General features: G+C 37.0%; 2 protein-coding genes across 2 annotated transcripts in view; one reads left to right on the forward strand and one right to left on the reverse strand.

Moving 5' to 3' along the window:
• Positions 1-255: 255 nt before the first annotated feature.
• LOC117330098 lies at positions 256-780 on the reverse strand. The gene has a single exon (XM_033888317.1). The coding sequence runs from the start codon at positions 778-780 to the stop codon at positions 256-258; it is 525 nt and encodes a 174-aa protein (XP_033744208.1).
• Positions 781-6339: 5559 nt separating this feature from the next.
• LOC117329256 overlaps positions 6340-18306 on the forward strand; it is a 56003-nt gene continuing 44036 nt past the window's right edge. Inside the window, exons 1-2 of the mRNA XM_033887113.1 lie at positions 6340-6383; positions 14965-15088. Coding sequence (XP_033743004.1) covers positions 15004-15088 — 85 coding nt within the window. The 5' untranslated portion in view covers positions 6340-6383; positions 14965-15003. The remainder of the gene's footprint in view (positions 6384-14964; positions 15089-18306) is intronic.

Below are 18306 nucleotides of genomic sequence, written 5' to 3' on the forward strand. Positions count from 1 at the left end.
TCACCAGACTTTCTTCAACTGGAGAGGTCATTTCTCTTGATTCGCGTCTTGGTGTACTTCACGTCTTTGAAGAAGCCGGTAGCGTCTCTCCAGGACTTCAGGTATTGGTTGGTACCCCTTTCGTGTACGCCTTATAGGCAATGGCATCAAAAGAGGGAAAGTTAGTCCATATAACGTCCGATGACTGCTTGGATCAGGACCGTTTCTTCACAGGGAACTCTGGTGAGTCTGAGTCGACTACTGTTGGGACCGGTACTACGACTTTGTTTCCTTTCTGTTGTCTGGCGAGTTGGCTGTTTCCCGAGTGTCCTTTTCGTTGCCCGGTGAGTTGGCTGTTTCCCGAGTGCCCTTTTCGTTGCCCGGTGAGTTGGCTGTTTCCCGAGTGCCCATTTCTTTGTCCGGTGAGTTTGCTGTTTCCATAGTGTCCTGTTTGTTGCCCGGTGAGTGGGTTGTTTCCCGAGTGCCATTTTCGTTGCCCAGTGAGTTGGCTGTTTCCCGAGTGCCATTTTCTTTGTCCGGTGAGTTTGCTGTTTCCATAGTGTCCTGTTTGTTGCCCGGTGAGTGGGTTGTTTCCCGAGTGTCCTGTGTGTTGCCCGGTGAGTGGGCTGTTTCCCGAGTGTCCTGTTTGTTGACCGGTGAGTTGGCTGTTTCCATAGTGTCCTGTTTGTTGCCCGGTGAGCTTGCTGTTTCCCGAGTGTCCTTTTCGTTGCCCGGTGAGTTTGCTGTTTCAATAGTGTCCTGTTTGTTGTCCGGTGAATTGGCTGTTTCCCGAGTGCCCATTTAGTTCCCGGTATTGCCTTGGCAGGGCCTCTCCCGCTGTGAGTCGAATTATGGATGTTTTATCATAGAGATGCGTGACTCTGGGGAGGATTTGTGTTTCGTTGACGGGAGGGATTGACTCCACGGTTCCCTGGAGCAGCGACTAGGTCTCTGACGCTAGTTATTCTGGGTTCTAGGAAGGTTATGACGTCATTGTCCTCGTTCAGGCTTCTGGTGCTGATTCTCATGGTAAATATGACAATTCTCGCACCTTCGCTCGTATGTTGGTGAAGACACACGTTAGGACTCATGGGCTTATTGATATCTCTTAGTTCTGAGACTTAGAAGCTACGTGGCCCCCTTCCGATGCATGCCCGGTGTCTCCTTTCAGCAAGACTTCTCGGAAGTAACCCAGTGGTCACTGACGTGTAAAAGTTGCCTGACAATCCATGGTCTGGGTAAGCGTGACCCCCGCCAACCCCCTCGCCCTTTCCTGAAAGCATTAGAAGAGATTTATCCTGTGCCTCGTCGCTAAATTTAGAGGACCCCTTGGATTAACCCATCTCCACCGCCCACTCTTAGACTCGGGCTGTTTAGTCTTCCATAGTTTCCATTACGTCCGGGTCTGTAAGGCCAATCAGATATCTGATTGGATTCACCTCACCTGGGATATGATACCTGTATCTCCAGATCCTTTAGAATGAAGCTTCAAGAGACGAGAAACCCGAAGGATGCCCTTTTCCGCCTACACATCACGATACCGGTACCTACACGGTCTTGTGGTGGTTGTTCCTATCTCCTTTGATGACATGTCGCTATTTCTTGTTTTCAGGATCACCCTTCAAGAAGCTATCAAGTAAGTATAGTGTATGTCTCCGCCTAAGATATTTTCCCGTCCAAAATTATGGTTATGCACCATTTTCATATGAGTATGGCGCTGATTACCCTCCCCCCCCCCCCCTCCCCTCCCCCTTGCCAATTTGAGGACACCCTCCTTATTGTATCCTTGTCCGGTTTGAGTGTATTCCGTATCGAGGATTCCTCTGTTAGAACCTAAACTCTGGCAGATGTGTTTCTCTTTAGCATCTCCACATCCTCACGTTCATGTTGTATCGTTATACTTGTAAGAGGAGTGGAAAAATTCACGACCAGACCGGGGTTCGAATCCGGGACCTCCTAACACTAGCCAGACGCTCTACCAATTGAGCTACCTGGTCGTCGATGGTCGACCTGGTCCAGTTCCGCTACATCCTTACCAGGATATTTGTATCTATCCTCATCCAACAGACATTCTGTGCACCGAACCAGTCTTGACAGACAGCATGAGGATTGAGTTGGACCAGTTTTCAATATATTGTGTCTTTTGTAAAATCCTTGTTAGAGATGAGGTCGCCATTTCTTACTCTTTAGGGTCAAGTGGGTGTTCTAGCAAAGGACGACACAGTTGGATTACTATTCCAAAAGGCTCTGATGTTAATGTCGCCTTTAACGCTGCCTTGTGATACACACGACCTATTTTAATTGAGAGATATTTTCAGAGAGGCGACGGATATTCGGAGATTTTTAGGTGGTTCGATGACAATATCTCAACAACAACAAATTACTAGCACGTCTGTTCTCTAGTGTATTAAAACTACAACTGAATTTTAACTACGTTATTGTCAGTTTTCAATACTAAAATCTATAATTTACTCAATGTTAACAGAGTGATATTGCAACAAATCAATGCACAGAAATCATACACGATATGAAATTGATGTAAAATATTTGAGTTTTAACTGTTATGTCAACCTTTCCGTCCCCTAGGTAATTCACTGTTCACATTTCGGCGTGTTACACAAACATCGTTTGAAACTCTCAATCAGATCATCTTTTCACTGTCGACGAGCCTCTAGAGTCAATTTTGATAGATAGATAGATAGATAGCTAGATAGCTAGATAGCTAGATCAGGCGGGCGGGCGGTTTGATTTGGTTTGGTTTGGTTTCTTTTTTAACGTCCTATTAACAGCTAAGGTCATTTAAGGACGGCCTCCCGTGCGTGCAACATGCATGCGTGTTGTGAGTGCATATGTGTGTTTTGGGAGGCTGTGGTATGTTTGTGTTAAGTCTCCTTGTGATAGGCCGGAACTTTTGCCGATTTATAGTGCTATCTCACTGAAGCATATTGCCGAAGACGCCCAGCAGGACACCTCACCCGGTCACATTATACTGACAACGGGCGAACCAGTCGTCCCACTCCTAATATACTGAGCGCTAAGCAGGAGTAGCAACTACCGTGATCGACATGACATTGTATGGTTAGACACGTGGCCAACAGGATATTGAACGGTTAGACACGTGATCGACAGGACATTGAATGGTTAGACACGTGATCGACATGACTTTGAATGGCTAGACACGTAATTGACATGCCATTGCATGGTTAGACAGGCGTTAGACTCATAATCGACATGCCATTGAATGGTTAGACACGTAATCGATAGGACATTGAATGGCTAGACACGTGATCGACAGGACATTGAATGGTTAGACACGTGATCGACATGCCATTGCATGGTAAGACAGACGTTAGACTCATAATCGACATGCCATTGAATGGTTAGACACGTAATCGACGGGACATTGAATGGTTAGACACGTAATCGACATGGCATTGAATGGTTAGACACGTGATCGAAATGACATTGAACGGTTAGACACGTAATCGACAGGACATTGAATGGTTAGACACGTAATCGGCAGGACACTGAATGGTTAGACACGTAATCGACAGGACATTGAATGGTTAGACACGTGGTCGACATAACATTTAAAGGTTAGACACGTAGTCGATATATCACTGAATGGTTGGACACGTGATCGACAGGACATTGAATGGTTAGACACGTAATCGACAGGACATTGAATGGTTAGACACGTAATCGACAGAACATAGAATGGTTAGACACGTGGTCGACATAACATTTAAAGGTTAGACATGTAGTCGATATATCACTGAATGGTTGGACACGAGATCGACAAGACATTGAAGCTAGGCACGTAATTAGCAGAACATTGAATGGTTGAACGCCTAATCGATAAGACATTGACGTAAGACACATAATTAGCAGAACACTGAATGTTTACACGCCTAATCGATAAGACATTGACGTAAGACACATAATTAGCAGAACACTGAATGTTTACACGCCTAATCGATAAGACATTGACGTAAGACACATAATTAGCAGAACACTGAATGTTGAAACGCCTAATCGACATGGCATTGAATGGTTAGGCACTAGAATGATAAGAAATTGAATCATTAGATACCAGTTCGACGTCACATTCAGTCGTTATGACACTTGATATTATTGACGGTGGGGTTGATTTAAACACTAATTCATTATTATTATTATTATTATATCATATTGAACAAATATTTAAAACAGAAAAAAAAATCAAAATTACAAATTAATATTTATTAGATTGTGTTCTCTACTTCATTCTCATTCACACATACATAAATATCCTTACACACAGACATACATTCTCACATACATAATTATAAACTTACAAATCTGTTATTTCATTTACACCTATACATTCATGCACACACATTATGGTATATCCATCCTCGCACTTAACATTGCATGGGCTATTTTTGACATTTTTTTTAATTTTAATTTTAATTTTTTTTTATAATTGTTATAAATAAATGTCATTTCTGTTTTAAATTGAAATTTTATATGACGTCGGAAAGGAAATATGAAAAAAAATTAAGGTTGGTTATTAATATTGAATAAGGTAAGTCAATGGTAAATTAAACATAAATTTACTAGCTGATTTATACCTTCTAAAATTATGTTGGCGCAGTAAACTCAAAATCAGAAAAAAAGCCCCATAAAACATCATTGAATCCACACACAGTAAACTATGTACCTGTGTGGCAGTAGAAGGTATGTGATGTGTGATATATTAGTGAAGGACAGTCTATACTCTATTCAGTACATATCGCTTGTTTTCATTATACAGCTTCAGCTGTGTTTAACCAAGTTCCAATTGTATGATAGATATCGTATAGTTTTTTTTTTCATATTTAAATATACACACACACAAAACAAAGAAGCTCCAGCGGCAAAGGAACTCACTGGGTCTCCATTATAATAAATATATAGACTACACCAGATGATTTTTTTGTTAAACACATGTTGGTTATGTGTTTAGACGTTAGGTACATGTAGGTGTAACGTTAAAATCGGGGGCCGGTGTTGGGGTTGGTGAGTTATAAGGCAAGATATGGTGGTGACACCTATGTGCACCTAATGACCTTAGTCTACAACATACAGGAACTACAACGTGAGTATATACTGCATAGACATAACTGGTCATATATAAGTAATGATCATCATATCTTACAAACTGAAATTGTCAGCATTGCATGTATAAACCAGCCGAGACATTACAACTATGATTTTAATATATTCCGAGAATATTATGTAAGCCTGGATTATACATTGGAGATTTATAGGTTGTCAGCCAAGGTCAGGCCCTTTGGGGTAAGTTTACTAAGTATTACTTATATAGAGAGATGTGGGAAACGAAAAAAAGTCATGTGCACTCGCAAGTCCATAGCGAGTATGTGTGTAGTTCGAGTACACTTGGCGACACATGGTCGTACACATGTGCTTTCCATATGCATTGAACACGCCTGTTATTAACGACTGGACACATCAGTATAAAGTGAAAATGCTATTTGTTTGTGGAAAGAATGCATGTCTTCGACACGCAATAAATGTTGTTTCTGAATCCATATTTGTTACTTTACTGAAAGCATTATTACAACCCATTATCTCTTTAATCAGTATAGATTAGCTGGAGGTATACACAGAACGTACGTATACCCACCGACTTAATTCCGTATCTAAATACCACATATTAGAGACACGTTTTTACATTGTTTTGTTACATTCTAATGTATACATAGAGATGATATATCAAGAACAGTGTCAAATGGATGTCCAGCCTTCTTTCCGGTAATAATAGACGTATAGAAAAATGTTTTGTTTATATGCGTTGTATACGACTCGCTCCGTCATGTACCAGAACCCTCACCCTGTATATACGATCTGACCATATATCGGTACACACCATAATCAAACCGATACATTTGATGTCATGTCATAGGTTTATTTGGATTCTTTCACTCTTTCCAATTCGTTTTGCCGAAGAAACAAAGTACTAAACGCATTTCTTATGAAACCAATAACTAGAACTGTTCTTCCGCGTGGCAATACAGCCAACCCGATTATCTAGGTCACCAGTACGGAGCAGCGTCAAACCATGTCCCGAACAAATTTTATCAAACACGGCACAGCGACAAGCCTTTGTAACAGTTCAGTTACCTTACTCGATAGAATAAAGTGTCTTCTATCAAATAAGATAGTCAGTAACCTTCGATCGGTTGTGATTTTGCTGTATTTTATCGAAATTTGTGATGGGTAGGGTCTTTGCTGTGACCGCTACAATGTACTATTTTTGGCTAGGAAGAAATCATGTGATGACACACGTGGATAGAACGCGCGGAAATTACCCATAACACTTTGCGGTATATGCATTCTATCCTCAAGATGGCGGAGAAATAGTAAGTGTAGGGTGTTCGAATATTTCTTGCTTATTTATGTATCCAGACGATCCGACAAATTTCATACGTTTAAACATTGTTTGCTTTGAACCTTTGAAATGTATCTGAAATAGAAAAATGTTTGACATATTGACCACAGAATGTAAACAAGGTATCGAAAGATGGCCTGGTCATAGCAACAGACGATAACCGCGTGTTGCGGTCCGTAAACGTGAATCGAGCTTCAGACGTTTTTGACGTTTTACGCGTACGTTTGGATATGATGTTACACTTTAAGGATAATTAACACAAAGAGATATGTTGAATTTATCATATTATCCAAGGTTTTTCGTTCTAATATGCTTTTATTTGACAGATAACGTATTTTCAAAGTGTATTTAAATTTTCGCGATATTAGTGCTTCCGTAATCCAGACTGTTCTGACCTACAGCAACGACGGCGACGTTTCAGATGATTACGACTTTAACTTTTAGAGACATACAGAGTAATGCATTGTTACGATCACTTTTACAAATCGAAACTTATCGTGTATTTCAAGTATATCGCATGAGCAGTGTTTTGGGCACACTCTACTCAAATCATTGTTATGGTTGCTTTCGCCATTGTCCAGAGACGATGTACTTATTAGCAATGACCGTTATCTGAACGTTGCTGTATTTGGCAAGGTTAAGGGATTTGGGGAAGATTGTATAAGACATGAATTTAATGATGTTTTTGTTGTTGTTTTTTTAAACATCGTAGATAATGTTGTTTCTAAACCTTTGTGTTCAGACTAGAGACAAAGATTAAGACGTCTCTGTGCAGAACGTGATAGCTTGTTTTTTACATGATGGTTTCTTGGTGTGGTAAACAGGATATGTAATTATTAAAACATATATATATATATATATTAAATAAAATTATGTCAATTTAAATTAATATTCATTTTTAATATCCTCTAGGTAATTCAATGATTTCATTATGAGAATGTACTGCTTTTGAAACAATTAGAAGCTTCATGCATTGGCAATAAGGAACAAATATTTGCATTTAAGATTTGATTTTAAAACATAATTCAATTACTGTCTTTAATCTACTTTATATATTAATGACAATCATAATTTTAAAAAAGTGTCACTATTCCAATTTTCTAGTATTTGTATTTGTTGTCATTAAACTTTTTCAAAAAAACAAATATCCAAGATTCTATATAACAACTGTAAAAATGTAGATTTGATTGTGATGGTGAATGACTTATCTTATAAGATAGAAACATTTCTACTGAAAGTCATTAAATTTTTGTGAGCACTCATTTTGTTTTAAAAAACTTCTTTGTGATTTCAATTTGTTTGTGGTTTTATGATATCTGAGACTACAAACGTCACATGGTCCATAGTTTGCACTTATGATGGAGTTAGTCAGCAACTAAAATGTTGAATTTGACGATGTTGTCCACACTAACACTGCGTTAGAGCATCCTCTGTTGATTTTCAGATAATGATTAAAGACCGATAATATTTCTTTGACAAATATGTGGCGATAATATTTCTTTGACAAATATGTGTGTGATTGATTTTGCTTGAAATATTTGAACCAGCAATTTCTTTTGACATCAAATGAAAATAAACAAACTCAACTAATGTCTTGAGTAATTGAGCAATTCTAGTCTACGTAGTTATTAAGTCAATAAATTTTGTTTTAATTTGTTTGGCTCTGTCCATCAATGTTACATTTTGAAACAATGGGACATTTACCATAAATCTGTTAAATATGTAGAGGTTTTTGAATGGTTTCCTGCTGAATATAATATATATTTCACGAGTATGACAAAATATTGAGATATTCTGTCATACAATTGAAATACATATTCTTTTCAAAGGGAAACCATTCAATTTTCTTTTTATTGCATTTTTATGCTTAAGTTAAAACAGTGATTTTCTTACCCTAATTATACAGGGGCCTGTACCTTTTCCATTGGGAAAATATAGCCATAACTTTTTAATTTCGGCAAAAATGTACTTTCTTCCAAGCTCAAAAATAATCATCAAGTCAATGGTTTAATATCATTTTGAATAAGCATAATATAGCTATGATAAATCAACTATAGCATTGGCTTGTGAAAACATTATGTGAAATGTTATATGATCAACATTTCTTCATATTTATTAACAAACAAGTGAAAATATGAACTAAAAATTGGGAAAATACAGCAAATTTTCTTTAGGGGAAGGGGCCTATATTCGGCCCCAAATCCATGCCAAAAAAATCACTGTAAAAACATAGAAAAATCAATACCTTCAAAAAGTGTGGGAATCCGTAACATAATTCATGATGTCTGAAGTTACTCCACGTCAACTTCAGCTCAATTTAAGCATTTTCTGAACGCTTACGTCAAGTGAGTATTTTGTCAAAATCTAGTCTGAATATTTCTGAAATACAGTAAAATAATCTATTTATCTATCTTCACTTCGATTGGAAAAATCAGAATTTTTCAATGAGGTGAATATAAAGGTTGGCTCTGATTGGTCAAAAAACAAAAAAACCTTATATTTTCACTGCTTATCGCTGTAGTGAAAATATAAGCTTCATCAGTTTGATGAATTTCTATATTTCTCTGGCAAAATTGCAATAAATTGTTATTCCCTATCAATATAGCCTAAGTAAATTTTAATTTTAATGTGTCTAATCTGTGAACTATGTGTTATTTGGCCCATGGCGTTGATTTAATTAAATGAATTCCTAGTTACTGAGAAGTTATATGTTGGTCTGTTGTACTCTATTGTACCTTTCATCAAAGGATATCCTTATCATGTATGTCGGGTAGTTTTTGCGAGATGCAGTTTTTATGAAAAATTATTTCAGTGGTTCATCAGATTTTTTTTAATGAACATAATTTTGATTATTTTCACACCAACTCTGAGATCTTTTTGATTAAGATAATTTTCAGAGACAATAAAGATCATATGTACTGCACAATTTACAAACTTAGTCACATTTATCTACCTTAGTGTTTCCCACTCAAATCAATTAATTACAATGTCTGGTAAAGTTTCTGTCTGATTGGACCTTTGCATGATCAATAACTCAAATTCGTTTGTTTCAAAAGTTGTCAATGACAAGTCTTACATTTTCCACGTTGTTAATTGCACTGTGTGCAAAGTGTTGGGAAAAGGCTTTTATCATTTGCACTTTTGTTGAATCATAAAAATCAGAATGGGGATGACCTTGGCAAGAACAAGAGAAGTAAAGCACACTGACAACTGGCACTGACAAATTTTACAATTTTCTATTTTTGCAATTTTCATGGGGTCACTAGATTTGCAGAAATAAGATAGACTTAACCAATACCCAATCTTTAGTAATCTTTGAAAGTCTTGAACGTTCTAAACACTTTTACTGGCATCACTAGTTTCATATTTGATAGTGACATTTGTTCCCTCATTATCTATAATTAAAAGAATGTTAATTTGTAGATAATTCCCTGGATTTGAAATTTGAGAATGATCACATCTTATGCATATAAAACCTTTTATTCCGAGCAATATTTCAATTCCATAACAGATATGGTTATGATCCTACAATTATTAGACATATGTTATAAACCAGTGCATTGAAGTTGCTTCTTCCATTTATTAGGTCATCTGAGTGAAGCTCTGAGCTTTTCCAATCCATCTTCGTCTGTCGTCGTTTGTCTGATATGCATCAAATTTGCCCATTGTTTTCAAATTTCCGACTTCTCAAAAAATCCCAATTTTGATGAAATTTTGTAGAAACCTTCCTGGGCCAAAGGTTAATCATAATTAAAAATTGTATGGCTCCCACATTTCAAAAATCTTCTTGTCAAGATCCAGATATGGTAGAATCAAACATTCTTTATGGAAGGAAGGGGTCTTAGGGTGTTTTATCAAAATTGTATGTTTTGTTGCCCCGGGAGTTCACATTTCCCCCTATAGAGGGGCTTTATTAACTTTATTGTGGTTTTATATAGAAAATATTCATTTTTAAAGCTAATTTATTTCATTTCTATTGAAGTAATTCAAACACCAAAATGATGAAAGATTGATCATTTTCTTAGACTAACAGATGTGATCATATATGTCTGATAAAGTAGGGGTGTAAAATGTACTTTCCTGATGCCATTGACAACCAATGTTTGTATTGACAAGTACAAAATGTTAGGGTAAGTAAAAAGTATTGCTCTCTTCTACATGAGGCAAGTATACGTAGGAATGGTGTCTGTATGAGGTCTTCATGTGGGATCTTTAATTTGTATGAGGCGACTAATGTGGTATTTGTGGGATACAAAGTGACTTGTGTGGGACCTTTATGTATGAGGCGACTAATGTGGTACCTGTATGATACTAAGTGACTTGTGTGGGACCTTTATGTATGAGGCGACTAATGTGGTACCTGTGTGATACTAAGTGACTTGTGTGGGACCTTTATGTATGAGGTGACTAATGTGGTACCTGTATGATACTAAGTGACTTGTGTGGGACCTTTATGTATGAGGCGACTAATGTGGTACCTGTGTGATACTAAGTGTCAGACTTGTGTGGGACCTTTATGTATGAGGCGACTAATGTGGTACCTGTATGATACTAAGTGACTTGTGTGGGACCGGGACCTTTATGTATGAGGCGACTAATGTGGTACCTGTGTGATACTAAGTGACTTGTGTGGGACCTTTATGTATGAGGCGACTAATGTGGTACCTATATGATACTAAGTGACTTGTGTGGGACTTTTATGTATAAGGCGACTAATGTGGTACCTGTGTGATACTAAGTGACTTGTGTGGGACCTTTATGTATGAGGCGACTAATGTGGTACCTGTATGATACTAAGTGACTTGTGTGGGACCGGGACCTTTATGTATGAGGCGACTAATGTGGTACCTGTGTGATACTAAGTGACTTGTTTGGGACCTTTATGTATGAGGCGACTAATGTGGTACCTGTATGATACTAAGTGACTTGTGTGGGACCGGGACCTTTATGTATGAGGCGACTAATGTGGTACCTGTGTGATACTAAGTGACTTGTGTGGGACCTTTATGTATGAGGCGACTAATGTGGTACCTGTGTGATACTTAGTGACTTGTTTGGGACCTTTATGTATGAGGCGACTAATGTGGTACCTGTATGATACTAAGTGACTTGTGTGGGACCTTTATGTATGAGGCGACTAATGTGGTACCTGTGTGATACTAAGTGTCAGACTTGTGTGGGACCTTTATGTATGAGGCGACTAATGTGGTACCTGTGTGATACTAAGTGACTTGTGTGGGACCTTTAATGTATGAGGTGACTAATGTGGTACCTGTGTGATACTAAGTGTCAGACTTGTGTGGGACCTTTATGTATGAGGTAACTAATGTGGTACCTGTATGATACTAAGTGACTTGTGTGGGACCTTTATGTATGAGGCGACTAATGTGGTACCTGTGTGATACTAAGTGACTTGTGTGGGACCTTTATGTATGAGGCGACTAATGTGGTACCTGTGTGACACTAAGTGACTTGTGTGGGACCTTTATGTATGAGGCGACTAATGTGGTTCCTGTATGATACTAAGTGACGTGTGTGGGACCTTTATGTATGAGGTGACTAATGTGGTACCTGTGTGATACTAAGTGACGTGTGTGGGACCTTTATGTATGAGGCGACTAATATGGTACCTGTATGATACTAAGTGACGTGTGTGGGACCTTTATGTATGAGGCGACTAATGTGGTACCTGTATGATACTAAGTGACTTGTGTGGGACCTTTATGTATGAGGCGACTAATGTGGTACCTGTGTGATACTAAGTGATGTGTGTGGGACCTTTATGTATGAGGCGACTAATGTGGTACCTTTTATGATATGTACCTGTATGATACTAAGTGACGTGTGTGGGACCTTTATGTATTGATAAAAATGTATATAGCCGTAAAGTGATTTGTGTGGGATTTTATTGAGCTCTGCACATATTATTTCTGATCAAAGGCTTGTGTGGAAAATCAGTACAATAAGTAACTGTAGATACTAATTGACTAATTTTTATTTAGAATTTCATCACTGAAATAAATTTTCATTAATAAAATCGGTATTAACAATACCTGAACACGGTCTGATGTAATGTATTAGGTATATCTCATGAGTCAACAAATGCTTTTAAGGATGTATCAAATCAAATAGAAATGACATTCATCAATTTAATAAAACATTTTCCTTAAATGTATATATCTACCGTCCGACTACGTATACCCCGACATAAAATAAGGCATCAAGATCAGGCTTCACACATAATATACCATCTCTATAGGACACAGTTTCTACCTTGAACTACCAGTACTGGAAAGGTTACTAGCCAGATGTCTCCGTACTTGTGATTTATAATAGAATTGTCTCCAAACTTCTTTTTTTTTAAAATTATTTATGATACCATATTCGCTGTAATATAGCAGTAGCGAGAACACATCCAGTAAAAACATGCTATGAAGCACAGATCCCTCAGATCATTTTTCAGCATTTCCTTGAAATGATATAGTTACACGAAACCCATCCTCCATCATTGTCATCTCTATAGATAACAAGATAATGCTAGTTACACCTGATATTTGATACTTTCACCTGATAATTAAACAAGTCTGTTTTCAAACAGTGCTTCCTTTGCAGTGTTGTGAAACCAAAAGTCATTTATATTGGAATTCTTCTTGGAAATATGTCTGAGAGTTAAGTCACTTTTACACAGATTTAGCACCTGTCAAAACCATGTTTTCTACTGTGTTCACTTTCAATCAAAAATATGAGGACTATGCATTGCAGGTAATATAATATAAATAACCCTGGTATGTATAAATTAACTCTTCTGCTTGGGAGATTGTTGTAACTGTAAGGTAGCATGTTGCCTTAATTAAGATATATTCTGGTAGAAACTTCTGTGGTTAGACAATTCTTTAACACATAGTCCCAAGTCTTTTCTTATTGTATAGTATCAGTCTAGAATTGTCAGAGGGGTTTGTGGTACAGGTTTGATATACAAGCTGTTTAATTTAGACAGAACAGGAAGGCTTTTAATTTTTGATCAATTTTTGTGAAGTAAATGCGAAATATTTTGTCATGATATAATTGAAAACAGGAAGTGTGTTGTGTTATAAATTGTACAGGAAATACATATTTCTTAATAAAGATAAAACATTGTAAAGTATGGTAGATTGGGTCTACTTCACCTGCTTATATTTTTTAAGATTGTTTCATACATTATTATTTGCTGATGGTTCCATGTGGGAGTAGAGGTGTACTTCTCAACTTTTAGTTTGATTGATCAACAGCTACATTATTAAGGAGAGTAGTGACCAATTGACACCATTATTTAGGAGAGTGGTGACCAATTGACACCGTTATTTAGAAGAGTACTTGTGGCTACAATTGACACAATGAATTAATTAAGAGAATAATGTAACCATATATCATTTTGTTTCCATATTATCAGGGATACTGATCTCTGGCTTTCAGATAACTAAAAAATATCAAAAGTTTTTATTGAAAAAATAAAGATTTTTACATTCCACAGGCGTCTTTAAATATTTCAAAGAGATTTTCTTGATGGTTGTATTTCTCCATTTATATATAATACTATTTACATCTAAGTGTTGATACCTGTACCCATCAAGGGTTATACATTCTTTGTACAACATACATGTGGATACTTGTACCCATCAAGGGTTATCATACAACATATGTGTTGATATATATACCTGTACACATCCAGTGTTATCATACGTTCTATACAACATACGTGTTGATACCTGTACACATCCAGTGTTATCATACATTCTATACAACATACGTGTTGATATCTGTACACATCCAGTGTTATCATACATTCTATACAACATACGTGTTGATACCTGTACACATCCAGTATTATCATACATTCTATACAACATATGTGTTGATATACCTGTACACATCCAGTGTTATCATACATTCTATTCAACAAAAGGGCTGATAAATGCACTCTAAGTGCAACTGTTATTTTCTATGAACATATTTTTGGGGTAAAATGGCAGCTTTATTACATTGGTTAAAAAGTTGCAAGCTAAGTCTGAAGAAAGATAGAAAAATGTGCGTCGTGTGTTTGTAAACAATTTAGGTTTCCAAATTCTTCTAAAATATAAGTAACCCCTGAACAAATTTCAATGAAGTTTTGTAAAAAACTGTCCATGGCCAAAGGTCAACCAAAATTATGATTTATATGGCCTCTGGGGAGGGGTAAACTCTACTTTAGTTTATATTGTGAAATCACATTTTTGAGCATGGTTTGTTGATTGCCATTGGAAATTATACAAACTTAGTTGGAATTATCAATATGATGTGGCAGTTTGATGGTATATGCACATGTTGGCCCTGACTGACCCTAAGGAGCTGACGGGTGTGGCCTAAAAAGTTGAACTTGGGCTAATGGTTAATTGTTACTGTGATATTGACTTCAGACTACAAAAGTTTCCATGACCTTGCTCATGTGATTTAACCTTGGACTAACATTATTTCTATAGATGTTTCATTCAGATATTAATTGTAAATAATGTATGTCCTTGACCTTTTTGATGTAGGTGAAGTGACCATGACCTTGATGAAACAGAAGACATGTAATGGCCAGGACCAAAAACCAGGAAGGCGCTTGCTCTACACCGGTGAAGGGCCAGGTCAATCACAGCCATCTTTCTAAAAACCAGGGTGAGAATCTCTGAAATAATTATATGATTTCACGCATGTATATGGCTTGTTGCATACAGCTATCTCTCTTAAAAACCAGGGTTAGAATCTCACAAATGATTATATGACCTTCATATTTATTTGGCGTGCTCCATCCAGCCATCTGTCTCAGATCCAAAGTGAGGATTTCAACCAGATTTGGCTTGTTGCATACAATAACTCTCCTCAAATTACTTCTACCCATATTTGACCCTTCCCACTTATATATAATTACCGTTGTTAACCACTGCCCCATGCATATTTGACACCTCAATGTCACGCATCACACTACACTGTGTATCCCACTTTATACAAATTTACCTTTCTCTAAAATCTAGTGTAAGGATCTCGGATAAGGCTTGCTGATACAACCATCTCTCTAAAATCTAGTGTAAGGATATCAGATAAGGCTTGCTGATACAGCCATCTCTCTAAAATCCAGTGTAAGGATCTCGGATAAGGCTTGCTGATACAACCATCTCTCTAAAATCCAGTGTAAGGATCTTAGATAAGGCTTGCTGATACAGCCATCTCTCTAAAATCCTGTGTAAGGATCTCAGATAAGGCTTGCTGATACAGCCATCTCTCTAAAATCCATTGTAAGGATCTCAGATAAGGCTTGCTGATACAACCATCTCTCTCAAATCCATTGTAAGGATCTCAGATAAGGCTTGCTGATACAACCATCTCTCTAAAATCTAGTGTAAGGTTCTCAGATAAGGCTTGCTGATACAACCATCTCTCTGAAATCCAGTGTAAGGATCTCAGATAAGGCTTGCTGATACAGCCATCGCTCTAAAATCTAGTGTAAGGATCTCAGATAAGGCTTGCTGATACAACCATCTCTCTCAAATCCATTGTAAGGATCTCAGATAAAGCTTGCTGATACAGCCATCGCTCTAAAATCTAGTGTAAGGATCTTAGATAAGGCTTGCTGATACAGCCATCGCTCTAAAATCCAGTGTAAGGATATCAGATAAAGCTTGCTGATACAGCCATCGCTCTAAAATCTAGTGTAAGGTTCTCAGATAAAGCTTGCTGATACAGCCATCGCTCTAAAATCCAGTGTTAGGATCTCAGATAAGGCTTGCTGATACAACCATCTCTCTAAAATCTAGTGTAAGGATCTCAGATAAGGCTTGCTGATACAACCATCTCTCTAAAATCTAGTGTAAGGATCTCAGATAAGGCTTGCTGATACAACCATCTCTCTAAAATCTAGTGTAAGGATCTTAGATAAGGCTTGCTGATACAGCCATCTCTCTAAAATCTAGTGTAAGGATCTCAGATAAGGCTTGCTGATACAGCCATCGCTCTAAAATCTAGTGTAAGGATCTTAGATAAGGCTTGCTGATACAGCCATCACTCTAAAATCCAGTGTAAGGTTCTCAGATAAGGCTTGCTGATACAGCCATCACTTTAAAATCCAGTGTAAGGATATCAGATAAGGCTTGCTGATACAACCATCTCTCTAAAATCTAGTGTAAGGATCTCAGATAAGGCTTGCTGATACAGTCATCTCTCTAAAATCAAAAGCGAGGGTGAGGATGACAGAAATAATTACATAATATTCATGTTATATTTGACTTGTTACATACAGCCATCTCTCTAAAATCAAAAGCGAGGGTGAGGATGACAGAAATAATTACATAATCTTCATGTTATATTTGACTTGTTACATACAGCCATCTCTCTAAAATCCAAGGGGTAAGTCTCCTCAAATAATGATTTTAACTTCATGCATATTTGGCTTCCTGCATATATAATGGGTAAATTATCACAGTTAAGAGCTGTCTAATTTGTTTAAATGAATGAATGACCTTGACCTATGTGAAGGTCGTTATAGGTATCAAATTTGTTAAAATATTCAAGCAGTTCCTTTTGAATAGCCTTTTCATCAGAGTTTATGGTTATGATATTTTGCCATTATTATACTGGGATGAAGGGGTCAGAATTTGTGATTTGGCTTCTGAAATTTCTTAAAATCAAGGGTCAACTAAATGCCCTGATAAATGCTTAAATTTCAGTCAGATCAAATCAGATACTGATTTTGAGTTAGGGTTTATTAAAACTGTATTTCATCAATTTCAAAGGTATTAATAATACATAGACATAGCTTTAACATTTAATGTAACCATGTTAATGAGAAAGGCTATCTATATTTCCTTTTATAAAGTCACCTGAGAAAAGCTCAATGAACTTTTCCTATCCTGCTTCGACCATCGTCATGCATTGTTCATCGTCCATTGTTAGTTCACATTTTCGGCTTCTTCTCAAAAACTCCTGATCTATTTTTGATGAAATTTTTGCAGAAACCTTCCTTGGCTAAAGGTCTACCAAAATTGTAAATTATATGGTCCCTATCCCTCAGGGGCCTGAGTGACGAGGCCAAAAGGGGTCTGATTGACTGACATTTTAAAAATCTTCTTCTTAAAGATCCAGATATGGAAGAATGAAATACTCTTCCTAGATAGAAGGTTCTTAAGGTGCTTTATTGAAATTGTAAATTTCATGGCCCCTTGGTTTCACATTCCCCCCTAGGGCGGAGCTATAGAAAACTCACATTTTTTGGCATAATTTGTTTCATTGGAAATTGGAAATTGGTAAGAATTTAGTGAGGGCTAACTTTTCTCAATGACATGTTATTTGAAAAAATGTGCCAAGGCCTTAAGCTATGGGGTCGAAAGGAGGTCAAAAATAAAAATCTCAAATTAAATAATTTTTTCATTTGTTTATGAAAGAACCTGATCCACTAAAACAGAATGTGCAAGTTTTATGATCATCAGCATAAAACGTTTCTGCTCCTTTATCTATACACATGAAAGCTTGATTTTTGGCATATCAATAGCATGTATGGTTGGCTACAAACGTTATGCTTATTGTTGACCTTGACCTTCATTCAAGGTCACAGTGGTCAAATGATCAATTTTTTTTGAAAAACTCAAAATTCTTTCAGTGGTTTATGTGGATCACATTTTAAGAATCTGCTCTTATGAAGGTGTGTGCAAAGATTCCAGGTAAAATCATAAAAAATGACGCTGATATGGCACTTTAAAAACGTTTTCCCACAAAAATTCAAAATTATCCGAAATTTACAATTCAAATAATTCTCCTTCATTATTGAGACACATATACACTTGATAATTAGCACATCTACAGCATAAGTGGCTGGCTGCTATAGTTATGCAAGTAGTTGACCT

This window comes from Pecten maximus, chromosome 6, assembly GCF_902652985.1.
Source record: "Pecten maximus chromosome 6, xPecMax1.1, whole genome shotgun sequence".
NCBI lineage: Eukaryota > Metazoa > Mollusca > Bivalvia > Pectinida > Pectinidae > Pecten > Pecten maximus.

What these genes read in the sequence shown, in the direction of transcription:
- LOC117330098 (XM_033888317.1), bottom strand. Translation starts at nt 780, where the DNA reads ATGGGCACTCGGGAAACAGCCAATTCACCGGACAACAAACAGGACACT.